Source organism: Cryptotermes secundus, unplaced genomic scaffold (genome assembly GCF_002891405.2).
Source record: "Cryptotermes secundus unplaced genomic scaffold, Csec_1.0 scaffold159, whole genome shotgun sequence".
Taxonomy (NCBI): Eukaryota; Metazoa; Arthropoda; class Insecta; order Blattodea; family Kalotermitidae; genus Cryptotermes; species Cryptotermes secundus.
In genome coordinates, this window is record NW_019725416.1 from 375,902 (window position 1) to 402,253 (window position 26,352).

The 26,352-nt window shown below is 41.7% G+C and overlaps 1 protein-coding gene across 10 annotated transcripts in view; it reads right to left on the reverse strand.

The window, feature by feature from the left end:
- LOC111863322 (homeobox protein homothorax) overlaps positions 1–26,352 on the reverse strand; it is a 1,160,896-nt gene that overhangs the window by 34,588 nt on the left and 1,099,956 nt on the right. For 6 of the 10 annotated variants that reach the window (XM_023849545.2, XM_033751014.1, XM_023849541.2 and 3 more), the window contains one exon: positions 622–689. In XM_023849545.2, the coding sequence (XP_023705313.1) occupies positions 622–689 (68 nt within the window). Of the gene's footprint in view, positions 1–492; positions 552–621; positions 690–26,352 lie in introns of all 10 variants that reach the window. The other 4 variants (XM_023849544.2, XM_023849540.2, XM_023849543.2 and 1 more) reach the window with 2 other exon arrangements.

Here is a 26,352-nt window from a genome sequence, read left to right on the forward strand (position 1 = left end):
CTGTCTCCATCCTCAGGTGGATGGGGCAGGATAGACGTACTCACTGGTCCAGTGATTGAGACTAGCTCTTCCTAACGGACCCAACTGAGTAGGTCTATCCTGCCCCACCCACCTGAGGACGGAGACAGATCCAGTCACCGAAACATTGTGGTTTTGTCTTATATATACCAGACGATGGATAGCGTCCAAAATAAGCCTCATAGTTCTATACAGCATACACCATCGTCAGAATCCTTTCGTCTATTGCTTATATGACTGTTCAATAACCTTATACCTGTGCCGATATGTTTTGTGACATAGTTTTAAACAGGCTTAAGTACAAATTCCAAAAGCCTACTGGTGACATGACACAATTCGGGACCTCTGAGAGACAATTATTTGAGGGCAGTTAATTCCCAGAGACTCCCAGAACCAGTATATGCTCAACTCTGGCATACACAGTGGCACATTGAGGCAAACCACCGCTGCATGTTATTATTGGGGCGGACTTACCCGCCCGGTTCGATTGGTCTATCATGGGCTGCACGATACGGCGTCGAGCGTTGATGAACCTTGGGAACAGAAGAGAAAGAAGAAAAGAGGGTTAGGAAGACCCAGAAAACAGCTAGAAATCTAACTCACCGCTCGCACCTGCTCGATTTGATTGGTCTATTAGAGGCTGCACAATCCGCCGCCTCGCGTTGATGAACCTGCGACAAATAAGACGAGAAAAAGAAAGGGATGTGAAAAAAAGAAAAGAAAAATTAATACTACTATGAAGATGATGAGAGTTATGGATCAGGATGCCATCTTGTGTCACGCCAAACGACGGTCCTCTGCAATCGGCTTTCTTGTTGCTAAACATTTAAAGAAGAAGACAACACTTTTTCACAAAACTTTCATAATTATTGATCTGGGTAGCCAGGAGTTTCTACATTCTCGTTACACATACTTTATAAGGTACTAATAGCATTAACTGTCTGCAAAAGTATGACGTAAATACAGGGTGTCCGGATGAAAGGTATCCAAAATAAAATAATTATATCTCAGAAAGAATTTATTAGACACATTTATGGGTTATACCACTACAAAGGGAAACTATCAAAGTTTTTTTCTGCATATATAACTTTCTCAATAAATTTAAATGTGGGCTCCCTTGGTGTCACGACAAACATCCAGGCCTGAAGCATGTCTGATGTTACCGTAGCTACAGCGTCCCTTATGTGGGCTTTCAGATGTTTAAGGTCGGTGATCTTAACTTGGTAGACAATGTTCTTCAAATAACCCCACAAGAAAAAATCCACTGGGGTTAAATCTGGCGACCTAGGAGGCCAAGCAATTGGTTCATCTCTGCCGATCCATCTCCTAGCCATATCTCTGTCCAGATGATTCCCATTATGGTGGCAGAAATATGGCGGCGCTTGCGCGTAAGCCCGTCATGAAAAAAAAAAACAGTTTTCCTTTACGATGACATAAACCGGATAGTGTATGATAATTATTTTCCGAGATATAATTTTTTTATTTTGGACATCTTTCATCCGGACACCCTATATTTATGTGTTTATATTCATAAATTCTAAAATCGAGGGCACGCGGTAGCGTAGTTGGTTGCGGCACTACAAGCCGGAAGGTCACGGGTTCAAGTCCTGATGAGGTCATTGGATTTGTTTTTTAATTGACCTAATCCTTCCAACCGCACTATGGCCCTGGGGTCGATTCAGCCTCTAACAGAAATGAGTACCAGGAATATTCTCGGAATGTTCTTGGGGGTAAAGGGCGGCCGGCGCGTAGAGCTGACAACCTTGCTGCCATCTATGAGCCGATTGTCTAGAAAATGTGGGAGCCTCAACATCTCACAACCTTATGGGCCTTCACGGCCTGTTACAGGGATACCTTTACGTTAAGAATTCTTCTTGAGGAGCTAACGGTCAATCAGCAGCCTTTTATGAAACCCGGAAACCCATTACCGTAAACGCAACAGGCTTCCACTTGTCCCTACCCTGAGCCACATCAATCCAATCCATACAATCGAATCATATTTCATGTAGTACAATTTTAATATTGTCCTCAAACATACCCACAGGTCTCCCAAGTACATTTTTTTCTCCCTTCCAGAATTTCTAATTAAAATGTTGAATTAAGTTTTTATCCAGTTGTCAACTCTCTCACGCATGGGGCACTCCCCACCTCTCCGACTCTATCCCATCATATCATGGCATAAACATAAGATGTAACAAGTGAGCATGTTTTTTCAGTATTTCAAGATAAGCTCCACATACATCACAGAACTGTAACGCAATAACAGAGAGAAGAATATCACATTTACCTAATATTTTTATATGATTATACAATATTATATTTAAGCATCCTGTTGCACTCTACACGATAAATGATACAAACTCCGTCCCAAGTGCAAACAATATATTATATGTCTTTGATCTTGTTCTCTTCTACACTACATGTTTCGGCCTCTATCGGCCATCATCAGGTGTATACTCTTACGTTGCTGCCACACTGAACCCAGTCTAAAATTTAACATTTAAAAAACACATTGTTATTTCTTCGTTATTATCAACCTCTACCTCGTTGATATCTGTCTGGTATGTAGATTATTTTGCACACGTCAATTTTGATTTTCCTGTAGTAGCACTATAAAATCTTTAGTTATAATTTTAAAATCCTTTAAAATATCTCTAAATTTAGAGAAAATTAAATTAAAAAATTTAAATTAGTATTTCTCAAAAAGTTCACTCTATAAACCCGAAAGTGAGGTGAGCAGAAGCAAAGCTAACTACAAAACACTACAGACATGAGAGTGCAGTTTTAGTTAAATTTGTTGTATTACAATGATAATTCAGACATTTGTAAATTGTTTAGTGTACTGAAGATTAACTCGTAAGGTAAAAAAAGGTAAAGTTATCTCTGTAACAGGCTGTGGAGGCCCATAGGTTTGTGAGACGGCGAGACTCCCACATTTTCTAGACAATCGGCTCCCAGATGGCGGTAAGATTGTCAGCCTTACACGCCGGCCGCTATTTTCCTCCAGGAAGATTACTGGTACTCATTTCTGTTCGAGGCTGAGTCAATTACAGGGCCATAGTGCGGCTGGGAAGATTAGGTTAATTGAAAAGAAATCAAAATTATTTGGACCTGAACCCGCGACCTTCCGGCTTGTAGCATTGTGTCTCAAGTAAGTACGTTACTGCGTGCCCCCGAAGATAAATTCGCATTCAATACAAATTATTGACGCTTGTTCACGTTGGTCAGAATCAGGAGCTAATATAAATTTTATGGGGGTCCCGTGTTCGAGTCTCAGAGCAACACATCTACAGACAACCGCAGAAAACGCTGGAATAATATCCTAAATGAAACGAGAATGCGTCAGGAATCCATTGAATCATAAAGCAGTTAAACATCCGTGAGGAAAAACTGGAGAATTCCTAAACAGACGAAAATGTATCAAAAATACTGGAATACCATCCTAAAACAGATTTAACATTCACAAATACGTAATTATTCAAGTCAATAAATTATATAAAAGTGGCAAAACCCGTATAAATAACACGGTCGTTGGAAATGTACACAAAACAATGTAAAGTAAAGGTGAACTGAGATGTGAAAGTGGACCTCCAATTGCTCTGCTTCCCTGTCACCTGTCCGGTGCTTCCCCCCACCCGCTGCCAATATGATTCTCTGCTACAGTACATGCACTTGTCACTTCTCGTCATCTTTACACGCCGCCTAACACATTCGGGCACCGGAAATGATTGGGTTTTCAGCCGACTGATCGTTCGATCCCTCGGTTACTCCAATTCGTCTTCATTCCCCATCTGCTCCATTCATACACAGAACAGTAAAGGTTCGGCGACACAGAGCACTACGTACGCGACGCACGCTACCTACGCTACGTTCGCTATACGAACAGAAAAATATCTCCCTTTATTGCCAATGTGACTGGCCACACAGACTTCCGTACGCTACGTAAGCTATGTTCCCTGTGTTAGCTGCGTCGCAGAGTGTACACAGCGTACGTAGCGTACGTAGCGAACATAGCGTAGCGCTCTGTGTGGCCGAACCTTTATACATGCAACATTCTGGCATACTGCAGTACAGACGCAGAAACGCTGAACAAGGAAAACTGTGAATAAAGCAGTCTTCTGGAATTTGGCACCGTGTATATGTGGTGTTAACCGACGTTTCGGAGGAACGTATCGCCTCCATGTCTGCTTTTACCGTTCTCACGGTCTTGTCGCTTGCAGACTTCTTATACTTTTTCTTCTACCCTGAAGATGGAGGCGATACGTTCCTCTGAAACGTCGGTTAACACCACATATACACGGTGCCAAATCCCAGAAGACTGCTTTCTTCATAGTCACCGCCGTGAAAGCCTCAAATCTTACAAGGAAAACTGTCATCACAGGTCTCTGATGAAGCTGAAATGTAGAAGAGGAGAGGCCTGTATGTCCGATTTAAACCGGACTAATATGCGGTGTTGAATCATAATGCAGCAGTATAATTTAATGGAGCCGGTCACAGTGGTCGCGGGGTTTAAGGCATGAACCGTCTTCGTCCTCTCGGACACTGGGGTTGAGGTTTCGAATCCCATTCGAGGAATGTATATCTGTGTGTATTTATTCTGCGTGTAGGTAGCGGCCTTGCGACGGGCTGATCCCCCATCCAATGAATCTTACCGACGGTGTATAGGATTAATAAACTGAAAAAGCGGCCAAGGTCCAAAAGGCTGTAGAGCTGTAGAGAAAAAAAATAATTTAATGGAACTTCGGTGTAATTAGGAAATCAGGTTCATTAAAAATTATTCTAGAGTAGAATAAACAGAGTATAGGACTATTTATTTAAGAAATATTTTCCAATTAAATAAACTGAACAAAGATTTTAAATCAAATAAACGGGGTACAGCACTGTAACTAACACGATGCGTGGTTATGTCGGAAAACAGGTAACTGTAAAACTGGTGTCATGCATATAATTTTGTTCCAGAGAGCTTTGAATGCCAGTTTTATAATGTTTTTCCTCTCCTAAAGGTAACAGAAAGGATTTACAGCCCCCTGTAATCAGTTACACATAATGTTCTTCGGATTCTCCTCGGTGCAGTAAACGTAAGGTAAAGGTAATTCGTCCCTCTGTTTAATTGAGCACCACGTAAAGACGCATCTGATAGTGAAGATTATAGCTCAGAGGATTTCTAAACGTCGGCGCTACATGGAACGAATCGTCAGCTTCACGTCCTGGCCGCTTTAACTCCGGGGAAGGCCGCCTGGTACCCTTGGATAGTACTCTACGAGTAAATTAGCCTCAGAGCGAGTCTGCACGCTATCTAAAGAGAATATTCTCTTTCTTACACCGCGAATCTAACCTGAATTTCTCGGTCACTATGCCGAGAGAGCTATCCCTGTATGTATCTTACATTACTCTTATGAGAAAAATATCTGTCAGTGTACGAGTCATGTGATGATTGGAGTAGACACAACTTCTGAAACATCGTGCAGGTCTATAAAGGTAAAAGGTAAACTTATCCCTGTGCTTAACTAATTAAGCACTATGACATGAAGGGGTATGGGGAAGTGGATGTATAAAGCCACATTTCCTTCAACTCGGCAGTAGTCGGAGGTGAGTGGTCAGCTTCACGCTCCTGCAGCTTTACTCCCGGGGAAAGCACCGCAGGTATCCATTGGATAGGAGGCTGGGTGGGCCCCAGAGCCGGTCTGGACGAAATGAAGAAGAGAAAATTCTTGACTCTATCGGGACTCGAACTCCAACCCTTGGTCGTCCAACCCGTAGTCAGTCGCTACACTGACTACGTTGGTCTATATTAAATATATCTCAAACAATGATAATATCCAACATTATATCCGTGTAATTAACTTTAAAAACCTTACGAAATCCGTGAAGGTAACAGTTTTTGTTTTGAAATGACAGGGCCTATTGTCAACAAGTTTGTGCTGAATTTAATATAAGGGCCTTCGTAATATTTTTACTTAACCATTTTGCTTGTATGAAGTGACCAATCGTATAAGTACTCCCGTCTGTTTCTTCTTGCTACCAACTTTCGCACTAAGGTGTCGCAAGTGATCCATTCATTTGCTGTATAACTATTGTTAACAGCTATATAGGGGAACAACAAAGAAACCAAAACGTCGCAGATTCTAGAATATGACGCGAGGCCCTACAGAGATCCTGCAGCAAAATGAATTTAAAATAATTCGAAATATTTATGTCCATTTGACTAGCTGGACTTGTCTATTCTTTACATCTTATCACGTATCACCAAATAATTAGGCAAAACATAAAGAGTTAATAGCATATTTACTGTCAGATGCGAAAATTCAATCTTGTATTTAAGCATCCTGTTGCATTACTATAGAGGAATGCATATAGGATATTGATGGGAAAGTCAGAAGGAAAGAGACCACTGGGAAGACCAAGGCGTAGGTGGGTGGACAATATTAAAATAGATCTTAGAAAGGATGGGATGGTATGGATTGGATTGATCTGGCTGAGGATAAGGAACAGTGGAGGGCTCTTGTGAACACGGTAATGAACCTTCGTGTTCCATAAAATGCAGGGAATCCTTGAGTAGCTGCAGAATTGGCAGCTCTTCAAGAAGAGCTCAGCTACATAAGTAAGTAAGTAAGTAAGTAAGTAAGTAAGTAAGTAAGTAAGTAAGTTGCATTACTACATTACACTTTGTTTACATACAATTTTCCGTCAATAATTCAACTAACTTCTTTATTACAACTGTCACAACACAGCCATATCAAGGTCAGTGCCTGGTTTTGACTCTACATGTTTTGGCTATTAATAGCCAACATCATGCAAATACATGGTTAACATACACCACTGAACTGCAATACTAATAAAATTGGATACAATAATATNACTCTATTGTTTACATATTTATGATTCTGTATTTAACACAGTTTTAGCAAAATATCTGTAACATAAAACACCTGAAGATGGCCGTTTGAGGCCGAAATATGTAGTGTTGAATGTAAAAGTGTTGCAATTTTGACGGAATATAAACAATGGGCGATAATTAATACTATTGTATCCAATTTTATTAATACTGCAGTTCAGTGGTGTATATATGTTAGCCATGTATTTGCCTGATGACGCCTATTAATAGCCGAAACATGTAGCAGAGCCAAAACCAGGCACTGATCTTGATATAGTTGTTTTGTGAAAGTTGCAATAAAGAAATTATATATTATAACACAACATGATGCATGAAATGAAACAAAAAGGGTGGAAAAATATTTCAACTGTTTATTTTTTCATCCACATTTGCTTTCGTTATTAACAAAACATGTTTCGGCCTCAAACGGCCATCCTCAGGTGTCCCATTATGACAAACCTGCAGTGTATCCGGAGAAAATTCAGTTAAAGAGAACCGTTTCGGGTCCAACATTCGAGTTATTTACGTCATGTTCTCTACCTATATGACACGGTGGTAAAGAAGGCTGTAACATAAGGCACTATACTATTCAAATGATTTTTACAAAACCAAGATCTCAGTTATTGCCGTACAGTTTTCAGAGAAAGAGAACATAAATTTTATTGTAAGTGTCACAATCCCAGTCACTTCTTGTGGGTCCCACAGGCCGTTTCAATGGTTCTGTAGGGATATCTCCTATTCAGCCGCAATAAACCGAGCCACTTCTCACAGGTTATGGTAAAAAAAAAAGAAATGTAGGGGTGTGAAGGGGTGCATTCAAATACATCTCGAATGTCTTGCCGAGATCACTTTTAAGATACGCGCAGGATGGGACGAGGGTGAAGAGATGAAGTTGTTTAAATCAATAGATCACCACAGACAGAACAATAGCCATAAATGTGTCATAAAGTTTTGTGTGAAACAGGTTGGGACTGCTTACTGAATGAATACGGAGAACCAATGGTGTACATAAACTAAGTACGAAAATATGCGAATAAAAGCAACACACTGTAGGTTGCGTTCTTGACATTAAAGGACAAATATCTTCATAATTGATACAGGGTTTCAGTTATTCCACGCACATTTAAGTGGCGTGAGCACAGATATCGGGAAATACTCCTTTGTAAATAGGACCATACAGCTCTGGAACCAACTGCCTGCAGATGCTTTAGGTACTCTGTCCTGTAAACCAAGCAATTTTAGGCAAAGGGTTAGGAAAGTGATAAATGAGGCAAAGTGAAGTTGAGGTGGAAATAATTAAAAAGAAAAAAATTGCAGTGAAGTGAAGTGAATGACATTACGCATCCATGACTGTTGGTTTCCTTTTGTTTGTTTTTTGGGTGCTGTATTTTTTTTCTCTCTCTGTAATTGTTGCTGTATTTGTTGCAGTTGTTTGTATTTCTCTGTAACTGTTGTAGTTGTTAATCGTATTTGGTTTGTATTCATTGTGGTAGGATGTCCTTATTGTTGTGTTTTGTGTATTGTGTTTTGTTTGAACGTGTTGTCACTTAGTGTAATGTGTGTTACTTGTCTGTTGTGTCCTATTGTGTACTACTGCCACCGGGCTAAAACCCAATTTCAGTACAAGTATAAAAAAATAATAATAAAAATTCTTCCGTATTTTCTGTGACAGTACTAACGACAATATTTATCACAGATGTTATGTAACTCCTAACGGGTGACGCTCCATAGCGAACCGCCGAGCTGATTAAAGATTAACCAGAACTGAGAGACAAGATATAAAATCAATGAATTCATAAATAGAACGATATGTTAATAAACTCTACTGACATTTCATTTAGCGTCTTCCACTCGAACAATGGAGTCGTGGGTTCGAATCTCACTCGAGGTATTGATGTATGTGTGCGTTTATCATATGCTCATGTTGTTCTGTGTGTAGGTAGTGGTCTTGCAACGGGCTGATCCCCCGTCCAAGAAGTCCTACCGACTGTGTATAAGATTAAGGAACAGATAAAGCGGCCAATGTCCAAAGCGATCTACAGCCCTACAGAGAGAAACACATTTCATTTTACTGAACTTCCAAAATAAACAAATACGTATATATTTAATGTGATTGTTAATGCCAAATTTTGTTAAAATCTGACACGATGATGCGAAATAGTCAAGACGAAGAAACTATTTTTAATGTCTTAATTTTTATTTTTATTAGATTTTATTAAAATTAATTTACTTCGTTATTGTGTTGACGGCCGTAGTACTTCGATCACCGAGAGAATTTTAAAACTGAAGAGTATGGTCTTCTGAGACGTGACGCCGTGTAGTCTAGTAAAAGTGTCACTTTTCTCTCGCTTTCCACACTTCTCAACTCGCGAAATATGAGGCTCTATTTCGAGATCAACAAATTATTATTCTTCTGCTGGAACCTACTGCGCATGTCTGGGATCCTTACAGACCTACATCTGAATACAGTTCATCTATGCGACAGCTAAATCTGTTTGGTGCTCGCTTCCCGCTTGTTGCTTGCTTGAATTATTAATATTACTCATACATGAAGATGGAGTTAGTACTTTCCTCCGAAACATCGATGAACGTCTAAAGGACTACTTGGCTCTTCAGTCACCGCCGTGAGAAATTCATATCGACCCAAATTTTAACCTCTTCGTCGAGAACAAGGACAAAAACTGTGGACTGTTCCCGGTAACGGTTTAGTGGGAACACAGAAGAATAATCTGAGTAGACTGAAGGTAGTTTCTTAGTTTCTTTGTGAGGGGGGGGTCAGACTGAGTCCACGAACTGGCATATTGTACCAGGCCCCGATGATAGATGATGAGTGTGGAGCAGTCGGTGGAATGAGAAGTGGGCAGGGGAAACCGAAGTAGTCGGAGAAAACCTATCCCAGCGCCACTTTATCCATCACAAATCCCACATGACGTGAACTGGGCCCGAACCGGGGTGCCGCGGTGGGAATCCGGCGACTAACCGCCTGAGCTATGACGCGGCCTTGAAGTTCCTTCCAAACTTCCGCAATTTTACACAGTTCAGAGCCAAGAATGGAGAGACAGAACTTATCATCAGTTCGCATACCAGGAAAAAATTCCTAGCCTCAATCGCGTGGATCAATATAATTCACAGTAATTCCTCTTCAAGAAGATAAAAACAAATATTTAACATAAATGCGTTCGTCGCAGGTTTTAATAACAAGTATCGGGCGCAGAACAAGCACAATTGTTCAGTATCCTGGCAGAATGAATCATAAAACAGGACAAAGAGAATTGAATGCACCTTCTACATGTCTGCTCCTATAAAAACAGCCGACATAAAATGTATCGTTAACCCCCTTAAAATCGCATGTAATGTGGAACTCAATAACCCACAGGGAAGGCTAGTACATCAAAACCCAATATCACACCGATGCTGATCCCCAACCGCCATTCTATCGTCACCCTCCCACATATCCAAAGAGAATGATGACACAGCAAAATTTTGGCTCTTTCATTTTTTATGAATACATAAAAATTTGTCATGGGCGCCCATAATAACCCCGATGGGAAATGCGACCCACTGGCTGCTGATGGAAAATGGGGAGGTAAGGGGATTCCAAATGCATCATAGAACAGTGATCCATACGTTATAGTTGTGTGTTCAGACCCTCCGAGAAAAAAAAAGGGGGAGGGGAGCTCTGTTACCGTAGATGCATATAAGCGAATGTGACTGGTAAATGTAATTCATGTTTTCACACATTGGGAATTGAACCCATGATCATTATCAGGTACTGTTGAGGTATGAGGACTGTTATAGGAAACGAAACAAGTTTCAGCATTTTTTTTACGGTTATGGGGCCATAGTTTTTCACTTCGATCAAGAATTCATGAAGGTAAAATATTTCAGTATACCTGCAGAATTATTTTAAGTTGGAACACGTTAACAAGAAATTCAAACGCATACTTTCCTTTGATAGGACACGGACAACAAAGAAAACATCTTCAACAATTCTTCGTTGCCGCGGGGATGTTTACTGAACCGTTGCCTAGCAACAACAGGAGGATACACAAACCCCCACAGACTTTCATTTGATATGACACGGACCATATAGGAAAAGAAGCGTCCAACTGTTGCTTGTATTCGTTGCACGGGAAGATGTTTACCGAGCCGTTGCATAGCAACGATACTCATATAAACATAGAGATTTATCCAGTACGTCGTTGAGACTGGCTCAGGTGCCTTGATATACACACCAAGTTTAATAAAGAGTGGTTCAGGCGTTCAAAATTTGATAGGCGGGGATACACAGACACACAGATAGCAAGGGGATCTCATAAGCCTCTTTTAATATTCTCAGAATAAGATAAGTAGGCTGAAAAGCTGTTAATAGAGACAAAAAAAAAATACTGTTAAATGACATACCTGAATATCTGTGGCAAACTCACTCGTCACTCATGAAGCTGAGCCCTTCTTGAGAAGCCGTCAATTGGGCCGCTACTCAAGAACTTCCCAGCATTTTATGGAACCCGAAAGTTCATTACCGTGTGCACAAGAGCCCTCCACTGGTCCCTATCCTGAGCCTGATCGGTCCAGTCCATACCGTCCCATCATATCTCTCTAAGATGCAATTTAATACTGTCCACCCACCTACGTCTTCCTAGTGTTTTCTTTCCCTCTGGCTTTCCCACCAATATCCTGACAAGCATATGGACTTCAAAACTTCGTAGCAGTTGATTAGATTATTCGGTAAATGCATGTGCAGCTAGAAGTCGAGAATGGCTTCAACTGAGAGGGTCCGCATGTGTTATGCAACTTACGGTGCAAACGCCCGAGACTAACGCGCCAGAATTTGTGTTCCTACACATGAAAGTTTAGATTTAGGAATTCCAGGCTAAAAGTCTATACACCGCTAGCCAAGATAAAACGATTTCGTTGTTTATGAGTGCTGCAAAGGACAGTAAAAATTGACTGGATGCTTATAAAAGGTAAATAAGATAATGCTATCCTTGTAAGAGGCCATGGAGGCCCATAGGGTTGTGAGACGCCAAGGCTCCCACATTTTCTCTAGACAATCAGCTCACAGATGGCGGTAAGGTTGTCAGACTTACGCGCCGGCCGCCCTTTACTCCCCATGAAGATTTGACACTCATTTCTGTCAGAGGCTGAGTCGATCCCAGGGCCATAGTGCGGCTAGAAGGATTAGGTAAATTGAAAAATTCAATGACCTACTCGGGAATCGAACCAGAGACCTTCCGGCTTGTAGGATAGTACCTCAAGCACCTGCGCTACCACGTTCCCCCAAACAGTCCAATACAAACATGATTTCGCGTGTTACATTTCTCTCGCTACCTATAACAAGGAGAGACTGGAACATTCTTGTTCTTCTTTCATAAAGTTCATTACTTGTCATTTTTATAATTTTAGAACAGGATGAATCATATGCATTCCCAATATCGTTAACAAGATTCGACCCTAATCGCAAATTATAATCGATCAGTTTCATTTCTGAATTTACGCTGGTTTCTAGAACAGTCTAGTAACAATATTGTGTGAGAATCCTACAAGAAACACAGAGCAGTGTGCCTTCCAGGGGTCTGACTACTAACTCTGTTAATATTCAGGAAGTTTCAAACAAGGAAAACACCAGTTCAGCTAGTATATCTAATATGTATTATACAACATCCAAACTCTTCGACAGCGCAGTTGATGATATGATATGTGGAGGGAAGACCAAAGCTTGCAGAATTACATGGAAATAGGTTATGAGTCATAGGCAGAACTCCTGGTTATCATATGATGTCTGGGTTTGTCTCTCTGTTTGATGGGACAAAAGACATTGCACGCGATGGGGACTGTTATAAGATAGACATCTGATACAGGCTGGGAAGCAAGGAAATGAGGCGTGAAACACAAGAGAAGTGCAGTAACCGGACGACAAGTTGGTGGGCCGAGTTGAAATGGAAATATGCATAGAGAGCAGGCCACCACAAAGCCTCTTCTTTGTGTAATGGATGTGTACACTCGGCCACACTTAAAGTGGATGGCTGGATATTACCGTATACTCGTATATGTAATTTAGTTGTAGTAAAGTTCTGAGTGACCAATCACCGTGGCCGTGCGGTCTAAGGCAGCGACTGTCTTCTCCCGCTCGAACACTGTGATCGTGGGTTCGAATACCATTCGAGGCATGGATGTCTGTGTGCAGGTAGCGGCCTTGTGATGGGCTGTCGCCCCGTCCAACCAGTCCTACCAACTGTGTCTAGATTAAGGAACTGAAAAGGCAGTCAATGTCCGTAAGGGCTGTTGAGCCACAGGGAGACAAGAGTTCTCAGTGAGGGAAAGCCTGAAACATCCTAAGTGACGTAACAATTAGGCCTACCGCGCGTATTAATCGATACAGACACAGAGACTAATGTGAGGGATTTATGAAGTACACTGTTGAGATGGGCTCAGGTGCCATGACATACATACCAAGTTTTATAAAGATCGGTTCAAGCAATCAAAAGTAAATTGGGGGGGGGGGTGAATTAACTGGCACGCTACCAAACAGACAGGACGGAGACCGCATAAGCATACTTTACGAAAATAGGCTAAATATTTAAATATAAATAATAAACTTAGAGAAACTGGATTGGGGAGGGGGGTAGACTGGATTCGTCTGGCTCAGGATAGAGACCAGGGGCGCGATCTTGTCAACACGGTAATGAACCTTGGCCACCATAAAATTCTGGAAATTTCTTGAGCAGCTGAGGTACTGACGACTTCTCAAGAAGGGCTCAGCTCCATAAGTAAGTAAGTAACACAACACTATGACGTGAGCTTCCGCACAACAGCCTATTACGGGAACACAGTTGAAATACGTGATAAAATTTAATTACTGACTTATATATATGTATTTAAATTAATTTAAGGCANTTTAGCAGAAATGACAAAACCATTTTTTTTTGTCAATGTAACAACGTTGTCTGACACAAAACATTACTGTGCATTTGAACAATACATTAGAGAAGCTGGCGTAGGATTCGAACCGAGGAATTTGTGATGCATGTCACAAAATCAACGTATTTAACTAATTATTTAACTTGTGCAGTACAAAATTTTAAACATATGAAAAATTTGGGAATGAAATTGAAGGCCATTTACGAAGCTTAGGACACACACACACACACACACACATATATATATGTATATATGTTTGAACGTATACATGGTGCCTATTTCAATTTATTTTGAAATCATTGGCACAATTCCACTAATTTCCTTTCTTTCATATTTATTTCATGTCCATGAACTAACTCCGTGGAACTGAGTCCTTCTGGAGAAGCCTCCTAATCCCTAAACCACTCAAGAATTTCCATACATTTAATGGAACCCGAAGGTTCATTACCTTGTTCACAAGAGTCATCCACTGACCCATATTCTTAGCCAGATCAATCCCGTCCATACCGCCCCACTCTACCTCTCTAAGATCCATTTTAATATTATCCTCTCACCTACGTCTTGGTCCTCTTAGTGGACTTTTTCTTTTGGCTTTCACACCAGAATCCTACATGCATTCGTCTTCTCTTCCATGCATGCCACATGTCATGCCAATCTTATTCTTCTTGACGTGATCATTCGAATTAAATTCGGCGAAAAAGCAGCAAAATTAAAGAAGTTTACTTGTTGTCAGATCACTCACACCGATGACCGAAGTAGTTCTAAATCTGTATCTACAGCCCAGACGTAGAACTACTTCAGTCATCGGTGTGAATGAAGTAGTTCTACATCTTGGATGTACAGATTCTCTTTAAAGTTTAACAATTATAAATTTAAAATCAATTATACGTTTTATAAGTTAGTTACTTACTAATGGAGCTGAGGACTTCTTGAGGAGCCGCCAATTCTGCAGCTACTCAAGATTTTTCCCAGCATTGCATGGAACCCAAAGGTTCATTACCGTGTTCACAAGAGCCCTCCACTGGTCTCTATCCTGAGCCAGATCAATCCAATCCACATCATTCCATCCTATCTCTCTAAGATTCATTTTAATATTGTCCCCCCCACCTACGCCTTGGTCTTCCCAGTGGACTCTTTCCTTCCGGCTTTCCCACCAATATCCTATATTCATTCCTCATCTCCCCCATTCGTGAAACATGTCCTGTCCACCTCATCTTCCTTCATGTGATCATTATAATTATACTTGGAGAAGTGTACAAGTTATGAAGCTCCTCATTATGCAGTTTTCTACAACTTCATGTCACTTCATCCCTCTTCGGTCCAAATATTCTCCTCAACACCCTGTTCTCAAACACCATCAGTCTATGTTCCTCCCTTAATGTCAGAGACAAAGTTTCGCACCCATACAGAACTACGATTTATGTGCCGAAAATCAGCTGCAAACCTGCATCTGCAAAACAATACTGCACTGTCCATAAGTAAGTAAAAAGTAAAGTAAAGGTATCCCTGTTAATAGGCTGTGGAGGCCCATAGGGTTGTGAGATGTTGAGGTTCCCACATTTTCTAGACAGTCGGCTCACAGTTGGCGGTAAGGTTGTCAGCCTTACGCGCCGGCCGCCCTTTACCCCCAAGAATATTCTTGGTACTCATTTCTGCTAGTGGCTGAGTCGACCCCAGGGCCATAGTGAGGCTGGAAGGATTAGATTAATTTCAAAAAATGCAATAACCTCATCGGGACTTGAACCCGCGACCTTCCGGCTTGTAGAACAATAATTATAGATTGCTAAGATTCCCCTAACGAGCTTTCTTTCCAGTCTGAAAAGTCCTCTCTTTTTATTAGTCTCCAGGCTTTGGCGAAGTAGATGTTCAGTGCAGTGAAGGGAAGAGGCTTCATATTTCATTTTAACGTAACGCAGTGTGGGGCGCCCGCAGAATTAGATTCTAACGGGTGGGTGGGGCTGTCCACAGCCGAAAGGTGTCAATTGGGAGGTGTGTCGTGTTTTACCTTTGTAATCCTCTACCGCCACACCCTAGTCTGTGTTTAGGGTTGGGGGGGGGGGAAGCTTACCATCCAGAGAACTTACTTATCCCTTATTCCCTTTACAGCCCCTGCTGATTATTTCTACCAGATCAAATCTTCATTCTGAGATAAAATGTAATAGGGGGAAGAAATGAGCTGTAGGGAGAACAGGAGCACTGGCTCAAATTCATCAGAATAGGGTGGCAAGTAAAAACTTCATATCGATTTTGCAATTAATGTATAATGTGATAACATATCGAGTCACGAAGGAAATAAAAGAGGAATGAGAGATGATTACGTAAGCAACTATTTTTTTTTACTGGCTTTCTTTCAAGTAGGGAGACCGTCGTTATGTGGCCTTCGTTATCTCAATTCATAATCACTCACCCATGGAGCTGAGCCCTTCTTGAGAAGCCGCAAATTGTGCAGCTACTCTGGAACATCCCAGCGTTTTATGGAACCCGAAGCTTCATTACCATGTTCACAAGAGCCCTCCACTGGTCCTTATCCTAAGCCAGATCAATCCAGTCCATATCATTCCATCCTATTTCTCTAAGATCCATTTTAATATTGTTCACCAAAGGTTGCAAAAAAGGAAATGAAGAGACCACTTGACATAGGCTTAGATGGGTTGATAATATTTAAATTAAACTTAAAAAATGGTTTTGATTCATCCAGCTCGGGACAGACAAGTGTATAGGCCTTGTTAACAGTATGATGAAAGTGCGTTAGAGGAGATAGGTTTTCTTATATGTCACAATTTTCGTGAACACGCTGCTCTACACTAACGTTCGCACTAAGGGAGGCAGATGACAGTAAGACAAGACACTCGCACAGAATGTGGAAGCCTCATTTAATATCCGGCCGAAGTCACGGATTTCTCAGCGAAACAAAAGTGTTTAGCAAATTCTGCAGAAAAAGGTAACATCTCTGTTGCCAGCAGATCTGTTTACATTAACGTAACGTGTGTTTGGATTCTAATTTTTTAGGGCATATATCCTGTCCCCACAAAAAAACGTATGGAGAAGGTCTAACAAAGATGTGTCATGGGAGCTTGCCAACAGTTACGTGTTTTAACGCTCAACAGAAACGAGCTATAGTTATAACAAAAGGAGCAAAATCTACAAGTCTCCTCTGCCATACGCCCTTCGAGCCAACTCTGTGTGCAGGATGGAGTTGATAGGAGGGTGCCCAACAATGTTTTGATCACGTGCTTGTCACTTGCAGCTGACTGGGGTGGACCAGCGGGGGTTCAGCCAGTAATAGTCGACACAAAGGAAGAAGAAGAAGAATAAGTAGGGTGGCTGCTGGCGTTTTCCGTTTGTTTTATCAAAATGCGTACCAGACACAGAAAGCAAAGTTTACTGTTTCCAGCGAAATTAATTTATCATAGCAAGTTTTGTGATCATCAAAGAGTTGGGAAGTGGAACCAGCTCTCAGTCCCGGAGAATAGCACAGGAAATAAAACAGATTCATTTACTTCAGAAGTTATGAATTTGTTTCATTTTATAAAAACAAACAAAATATTAAAATGTACGAACAACATATTCAAGATATTTTTATACGTGTCCAAAGCTTGACATCTCACTTCCGGGGGGAATAAAGAGGGAATACAGCAGACTACTGATTAACCGGGGTAAGATAAGGCAAGGTAAAACTATTCCTGTAACAGGCTGTCGAGGCTCCCATATTTTCTAGACAATCGGCTCACAGATGGCGGTGAGGTTGTTAGCCTTACGCGCCGGCAGGACCTATCGTCTCCATCTTCAGGGTAGAAAAATCCGCGCTCGAGGAACCAACTTGAGCACGTGGTTGCAGACTCAGTCGGTTTACAAAATCAACAAGGCGCTATATCCCAGAAAACGGAATTTTTCATAGTCATCGCCGTGAAAACCTCAAATCTTACTTAGGGAAATCGATTTTCACCATCTTACTGAACTGAATTAGATCATGAGGAAGCATAGGAATGGGTTTCTATTATTTTATACACGGAATTTATTCCACTGCTCTATGAATAACCTGTCTGAAGTAGCTGCTGATTGGGTCAGTATTCGAAATTACGATGAGCAGGGAAATATTTCTCTGTTTAAATACCATGAGCGCAACAGCCCCTGCCACATTGGTTTCGATGATGTCAGAGTAATTCCCTGTGCTTAATTAAGGAACATATCATGAAAACGCATTAAGCTGAGGTACAACTCCTATTCTCTCCTATTCCTAACCTTGGCACAAACCGAGTCGGTTTCTGCCGGGTTTCGCTGGTGCAAGAGCCCTCGTTGGTTAGAAGGCTGGGTCTTCAGAGCCGGTCTGAAGATGGCTTCTTACTGGAATTGAACTTTTTGATCGTCAAGACCGTAATTCTAGGTGCTCTACATTTGTTTACATGCGACGGTTTCACAACTCTCATTTTGTTACGTGAAACACAAAATGGCGGCGGAGTACCAGAATCACAGGAAATGGAACAGACGCTATAGCACACCTTATATACTAAACTTACAGATACTATGGAAATGCACCTGAAGGGACAAAAACATCCCTAGGATTTAGCCATAATACTGCCCCGAGTAATTCACTCTACGCTAGTCGCAATGTTTGTACTCTGGAACCAAATGTGAGACATACGCAATAAAATGGGCCTAACCTGTGATAATTGGACAATTCGAAGGTAATTATTTAGGATAAGAAACTGAATATCAGGACTAAGAAACAAGAACATTTTACGCAGTTTTATGCTTGTTACAAGCTGAAAGAACTAATTTTAAAACATGGACCTAATTATATTATTTTATGTTCTTAATAAATATAATTAAAATTGAAGTAAACATTACGCTGCTTAATTCATTCTTGGCCCAAATGACGTTGAACAATATTCATCCTATTAATATATATAATTTCATGTGCATCTGAGCTATAAATAACTCATGAGTATTATTTACAGCGAATGCAACTTAAAACATACACCTGTCCAAACACAGAACAGCCACTGACATCAAAACATGTGTTGATAAACCACAAATAGCCTATTTATACATCTAATTTACGCAGAAATTAAAGTCGAACCGAAGCCACATGCAGAGTGAATGTATTTATCTTGACATCTGTATATGAACTCCATACAATTTAATTCTGTAGATTGCTTTATCTCATTTCATGACAACCCCTCTTTCCCTCTTACCACCCCCCACCCCTGCCGAAAGGTTCAAAATTCAAAAGTATTCTACCGAGAAGTAAGCCGGATGTGACGTCGTGTTCAATTCGAAACGCGCAAGCGCACATTATTGTCAAAGATATACGTGGGGGGTAAGAAGGGTGAGAGGATATATAAAAAGGGTAGAAGATTACACAGCAGGAGGAGGGGAGACATGTTTTTCTAGACAATTTGTTCAGAAGAACATTAATCATACATATGAGGACAGTTCCGATGCAGCTTCAACTCATGCATGCATGAAAGACACCTCTGACGCTCTCTCGTTCTCTGAGGGCATGTTGGGGATGATTACACGAAAGGGGTGTGCACATACAGAAAATAACTATGGCGCAACGACACATCTGCATAACATTCCACACCTTAGTGTCCTCCTTTCTCATGAACTTCCGGAGTTAATGTTACGTCATGCAATTGCTAAACTGTGCAATACTTTAAATACATTCTAGTTCGAAAGTTATATGGATTAAACCGAAATATATCTGCATGATACATGCTTCTCCTCAGACATAAGCTCATTCAGTGTCATTTCCAAATATTAATTCTACTGAAATAAAACATTCTTGAGAAACCGCAGATTTCCCTTCTGGAGGAAATTGGGGGGGGGGGGCGCGTATAGCGGATTACCATGGAGATATTTCGACCAAATATCTCCCGAATACAATTCTACTGAACAGATACGTGAACCTGACAGATAAAACAAACTAGGAAACGTTGCATTTTCCTTTGAGGCGCCTGCAGTTTGGAGGCGCAAGCTGTTGCACCCTTGAGAGAGAACAGGCAGGGTTCCCGAACCCGTCATGGTTATGAGGCTGACCTGTGACACATGGCAGTGATGATGGAGTCTGAACAGAGCGCCATAACAACCATCCGACAGCTGCTGCAGACGGCAACACGCAATCCACTCCATCCAGCGATATCTAATAACGCTACAATGATGTCTACGGCTTTGGCAGTCCTGCGTTGTTTCGGCCATGGCAGGACTATTTCAATACTTGCCGTCTACTCAGATCGGCTAGTCACAGCTTTCAGATTCTTAAATGGATATCTAGTACGGCCCATTTTCAACCAATATAGGAATGGTCAGAAAAATACGTTTATTTTTTATGCTGAAACACTGCTGCAACAGCCAGCCAGTGAGAGAGGCTGTAAGTCACTTTCGATCCAAAGACGAAAGATCATTCTTTGTCAGCCACTGGCGAATGTTTCGGAACGCCTAACTGAAATCAGAAGATACCGTAACATACAAGAAGTTCTAGGAAGAAGTGTTGGCCTATTTTTCTTTGAAAAGACACGGACCACACAGAAAACGAACAAATGAATGGGGGCACATATACATAACGTTGATCCCATAACCCTCCTAATAAAATATGGGTGGCAGAATACACGGACAGACAGCAATGTGATCTCGTAAGCCACCTTAAGCCTAAAATTTTGGGAGTAATACAATTTAATAACTATTTGGCCACGGGATTGACACACGTTTCGTAGCAACGGACACACAGAATATAACAGACGATATGTTCGAGGTGGTTGTATCTTCTGTTCACCCCAGAGTTTAAGAGAGTTCGTTCGGGAGTTCAACCATTCATCCGTAAGAAAGTTCAGTGTTAAACTGTGGAGTGTTAACCGGCGGACAATGGACGCCGAAGAAGTGACCAATTTGTAAATCAGAAGCAAGTCAGTCACAGTGGAAGAAAAGACACCCGTAGTCCAGTAAGGAATGGCGCGAGTCTTAGGTAGCCATTCATTGTGAGCTGTTATAATTGGTTGTAACTGTAATAGGAGTGCCAATAAATCCAATCACCCAATGCAGAACCCGTTACTATTCGTCACGGAACCCCCCGGGAACGTGAACATTTTTGGCTGTGAATATGCCTTTCGGTTTTCCATAAAGTCTGCACGCCACTGAAATGAGAACAATTTGCTAGAGCACGTGGGCAGTGCCGTGCCGCATCTGGCTGGTCAAAACGTAAGTCAAGATGTACTCTTTTCTAATATCAGTGAGATGAGGGAGGGGGTGCCTGTTACAACAGCATTGTTTACAAGGTGTCGTGGGCAAACACATAAACCATGCGGTGTCGGGATGACAATGGATAGGGCCTGATGTCATGCCCCACCCTACCTCTTCACTTAAAGAATACATTAGTTGTGGCGCGTGCACCAAGTGAACGGTGCGCCAGCAACTGGTCTACAGCAGTAACACAGTATATACATCAACATCGGCTTGGAGGTTGGAAATATGAAAGCGTATTCATTAAAAGGCACAAGTCCTAGAGACTGAAATACAAGCAACGGTAATACTGAGTCGATGTGGAACCCACGCTTCATTGCAGACTTTAGACTGAACGAAGTGGTTTATTTAAAAATCTTTAAATTTCCTCCTGAAACGGTGAATTATTCTGAAGCATGCAAATATGCGTAAAGGTAAAAAAGGTAAAGTTATCTTTGTGCTTAACTATTTAAGCACTACGCCATGAAAACATATAAAAAAACGTGTTTTTTAGTCCACAAGCGAATTATACCGACCAAGCGACCGCCGCCTGTCGGCGAAGTTAGGGCCAAATTTAGTTGATAGAGGATGTCGCATGGTCAGCTCAACGGATCCCCACGGTCGTTAATCTCGGTTTTCTAGACCGGAGCCGCTATTTCCTTGAAAGAGCTCCTCAATCATCATCACGAGGCTGAGTGGACCAAGTTTCAGACCCAGTATTTCTCAGAAAATCTGGTATCGCCGGGAATTGAACCAGAACCTCTGGATCTACAGTCAGAAACTCTGATCACTATACCACAGAGGCTATAATATAGTGGTCAGCTTCACGCCCTGGCCGCTTTACCCCCTGGGGAAAATCCCCGGTCGGGACGACGTGGAGAAGAGAAAATTCTTGACCCTACCGTGACTCGAACTCCGACCCCTCTGTCGTCCAGCCCATAGTCTCTAAACAGACTGCGCTATCCCGGCTCCAAATACAGGGGGGGGGCAGAAAATTTACACACTTCAACGTAGAAAATATCTACTTAAATACTTTATTTGCAATCAAAAATTTTACACACACAAAATGTGAAGACTGGGACATATACTGAACTGGAACAAGAGTTCAGAACTTGTAGACACTGAATTCGGCGGACTAGTGCACGAGCAACAGTGGCCAAGATAATGTTGGTGGCCCCTCCGTGGATTTTGAGAAATATTTGTAGCGTATCGGCTGAATGGAATGTGGCAATTAAGTGGACCTCTCCAGTTTAAGCCATTCTCCAGACATTTTCCAGAAAGGACCTGGAGAAGGACGAACTTTGATGTTTAAGGTTCTTATAGTGATAGAATGATCAAGTCAAGGAGGACGAGATGGACATGGTATGTAGCACGAATGGAGAAGAGGCATGCGCATAGGATATTGGTGGGAAAGCCAGAAGGGAAGACACCACTGGGTAGACCAAGTCGTAGGTGGGTGGGCAATATTATAATGGATCTCGGAGAGAAAGGATGGGATGTTATGGATTGGATTGATCTGGCTCAGGATAGGGACCAGTGGAGGGTTCTTGTGAACACGGTAATGAACCTTCGCGTTCCATAAAACGCTGGGAAATTCTTGAGTAGCTGCAGAATTGGCGGCTCCTCCAGAAGGGCTCAGCTCCATTAGTGAGTGATAGTGATGTGTATGAAGACCACTGTCTTGTATTATGTGATGCCGTGTAGTGGGGTATACTCGTATATTTACCAACCTTTTGGAGGAACTTACTATTTCAATCTTCAGGGCAGGAGGAGTAAGTATGTTCTTGCGAAACATTTGCAAACAACTGCCAAACCACTTGGTGTCATATCCCACACGACAATAATCTTCATGAAAATCTTTCCTCACTCCAGCCTTCTTTCAAATTTGAATTAAGGGCCTGAAGGTACGAAACATGGGCTTCGTTGTGTCACAAAGTGGGCATCGCAGCCGTGCGAATGAATATATATATATATANAATGAGGTGGATTTCTTCAATTTACCTAATTCTTCCAACCGCACTATGGCCCTGGGGTTGACTCAGCCTCTGACAGAAATGAGTACCAGGAATATTCTTGGGGGTAAAGGACGGCAGGCGCGTAAGGTTGAGAACCTGGCCGCCATCTGTGAGCCGATTGTCTAGATAATGTGGGAAGTTTAACATCCCATAACCCTATGGGTCTCCAAGGCCTGTTAAAGGGATACCTTTACTTTCATGTAAGTCTGTATTACGAAGACAAACTCATGTCGATATGAAATCGATACTTTGATACACGGCGTAATTTCTTGGTTGCATAAAATCATTCTTTGCTCGAAATTGCTAATAACCGGACTTCTGTATATGATAGAAATAAGAGGAGAGATTTAAGTGATTATTAGGAAGGAAGCATATATGAATAACCACACCAATTATTTAATGTAAACAAAAGGAATATGATTTAAGTCTGGATGATATTATTTTCAGAATTTCAAGACAGTAATAATTAGAAGTGTCACAGAGATTTAAATGAAATATGCAATACAAATGATGTCAATACATAATTTTGAAGAATAGGGACCTATATACCATAAAAAAGTTTTTATTACTATCAAGCTCCGCGTTTTAATTGATATTTAAATAGTCTGTCTGTAACAGGAATAAAAATAAACGCAATGACCTGTGTTCAATATAGAAATCAATGAGATTCGCGGGTCATTTAAAAGGCCGCAAACCGATAAAACGATTCGATACGGAATTCCATATCGAATGCCCCATACATAGAGACATCTATCTATCTATGGCTCTAGAGTCCTTGTGAACCTTGCCGCTTTTTCAGTTTCTTAATCTATATACGATATATAGTCGTTAGGACTCATTCGAAGGAGGATCATCCAGTCGCAAGGCCGCTACCTACACGCAGAACAACACAAACACAGAAAAAATGCACACAAACATTCAGGCCTCGAGTGGGGTTCGAACTCACGATCCCAGTGAGCGAGCTGGAGAAGACGGTTCATGCCTTAGACAGCGCGGTCACTGACATAGATGTATAGGCCTACTTCCGGTCAACATCCATTTGAGAACTCGAAGAAGAAATGAGATGTTTCTATGTAGCTCCATTTACTCGTCTAAGAGTGTGTGAACCTTATCCGCCCATTGCTGCGTAAAGCAATATTTGGCAAAAACTGCATCCAATAATTTCTGTTCCACTAATGAAGAAAAGTTCGACCGGTACGTGTATGTAATACTACATAGAATTCTCCAGATATTTGTGTTATATCTCAACAGGATAGGCCTTTATTTCTGGATGGTCATGAGGGGAATTCCCGAACCCAGTAGCCGAAACAAACCCTGCGCACAAATAATAACATTCTTACTGCTTGGTGATTCTATACGGAAGGATCGTTCGGACATAGCAACAATCTTCCATTCCTAAATCTGAGGAAATTGGTCGTGAGGCCCCACTAAGTGCAGTTATTGGCTACTTGGAGGCGATTTCTATGCGTGTCACAAGGGCTGCCAGGGTTAGAGAGGGGAACGCAGTGCAAGATACCTAAAATAAAGTTTTGTGAAGAACTAGACGGAACTGTTGGATGGCTTCCTCTCCTTACACGCTCTGATGTTTGGTGCTTCACTCACGAACCAATTTAGATTGCACGTGTTTTCAATGTAGCGATGGGATGGCAGTTCTGAGGGCAGCCAGGCTGTTCTCAACACAGCACCTCCTCGAGGGAAATACCGCAACACCATTACCGATTTGTCACAACTATTCTCAAAGGAAACAGATATCTTCATTATAGAAATAAATAAAAGGTAAAGCTATCCCTGTACCAGGCCGTGAAGGCCCATAGGGTTGTGAGACGTTAAGGGTCCCACATTATCTAGACAATCGGCTCGAAGATGGCGGTAAGGTTGCCAGCCTTACGCGCCGACCGCGCTTTACTCCCCAGTAAAATACATGCCACCAGAAATTTTATTTCAAGAATTTAAACATAAACTTTCAAATTTCCATGTAAATTAGATTCCTGTTTTACAAACCCTGTACATATTTAATGTTACTCTATAAACTGAAATTTAGTCTCTATAGTGATTGGCTATGAATCGAGGGGTCGGAATTCGAGTCCCATTAAGGTTTTTCTCCCCTCCACATCGTCCAAACCAGTTTTTGGGCCCACCCGGCCTCATATCCAATGCGTACCGGGGATAAAGCTGCTGGGGCCTGAAGCTGACTGCTCATCTCCAACTAGTGACGTGGTCAAGAATACGTGGATTTATACGTCCACTCCCCCATACGTCTTCAATTTATTAGTACCATGCTGAAACACTTTGCTCGATTGCTAAGCAAGGGCTCGGTGAACACGTTCCCGCGGCAACGAAAACACAAACAAGAACAGAGGAAATGCCGAATTTGTAATTTTCTAGAAAGGTCCCTGTCGTATCAAAGGAAAGTCTGTGTCAGTATGAGTATCCCACATGTCGTTCCTAGGCGACGGTTTGGTATACACCTCCTCGCGGAAACAAGGAAAGCACGTGATTAGTTCTTCCCAGAACTTCTTGTTTTATGACATACAAAGATGGTTTATGGTTGATATCAAGGCAGTTGTGGTACTGGTGTCCAAAACTACAGCTTAGTTTTGCTCTTTATGAGAATCCTTAGTTGGTAGCGCGTTTTTATTCACAGCAGTTTCCATTACATTATATATATATATGAGCAGACAGAAGAAGCTCCCCCATATCACACGGTCCAACCACTTGGGTATCACTATTAAACGTTTCATGCATCCGAATTTTACACTTTTACGAAAGGTCAAAGGGCCACATGAAGGAAATATATTCCACTCACGACTGTGATATATTTACCCTAAAAAATGCACACATATTATAGATATAAAAAGTTACAGGGCACGGCCATGAACTGACTTTAGTGGGGGTGCTATATTCCTTATCTCCACAGGACATTTTCTTGGTCTCCTACTTCGTCGGCTGGGTCCCAGGACTCTTCCATCAGATGTCAACCACTGACACCACATCAATATGAGGCAACCTGAATTTCGGTCTTCTTATATTGGGACCCGTATTCATACCCCGTACGCTCCATACTTCTCTCAGCTTCCTATCTTCCCCTTCCGCAACAGCTGCAGGCTCTGCCATTGTCATAACTCGTGCTACACGATGGTAGACCCTTCCCCCTCCTTGTGGGCCACCGCCTGCCTTACACTACTGTGTAGAATGCTGCAGAGATAGCAGTGGGAGAATAGGTTAGGTTAGGATGGGTTCTCCTGTCCGTTCTCTTCTCCGATGTTCGCTGGACCATTTTATAGCCTTGGGAAGTGGAAAGAGGAA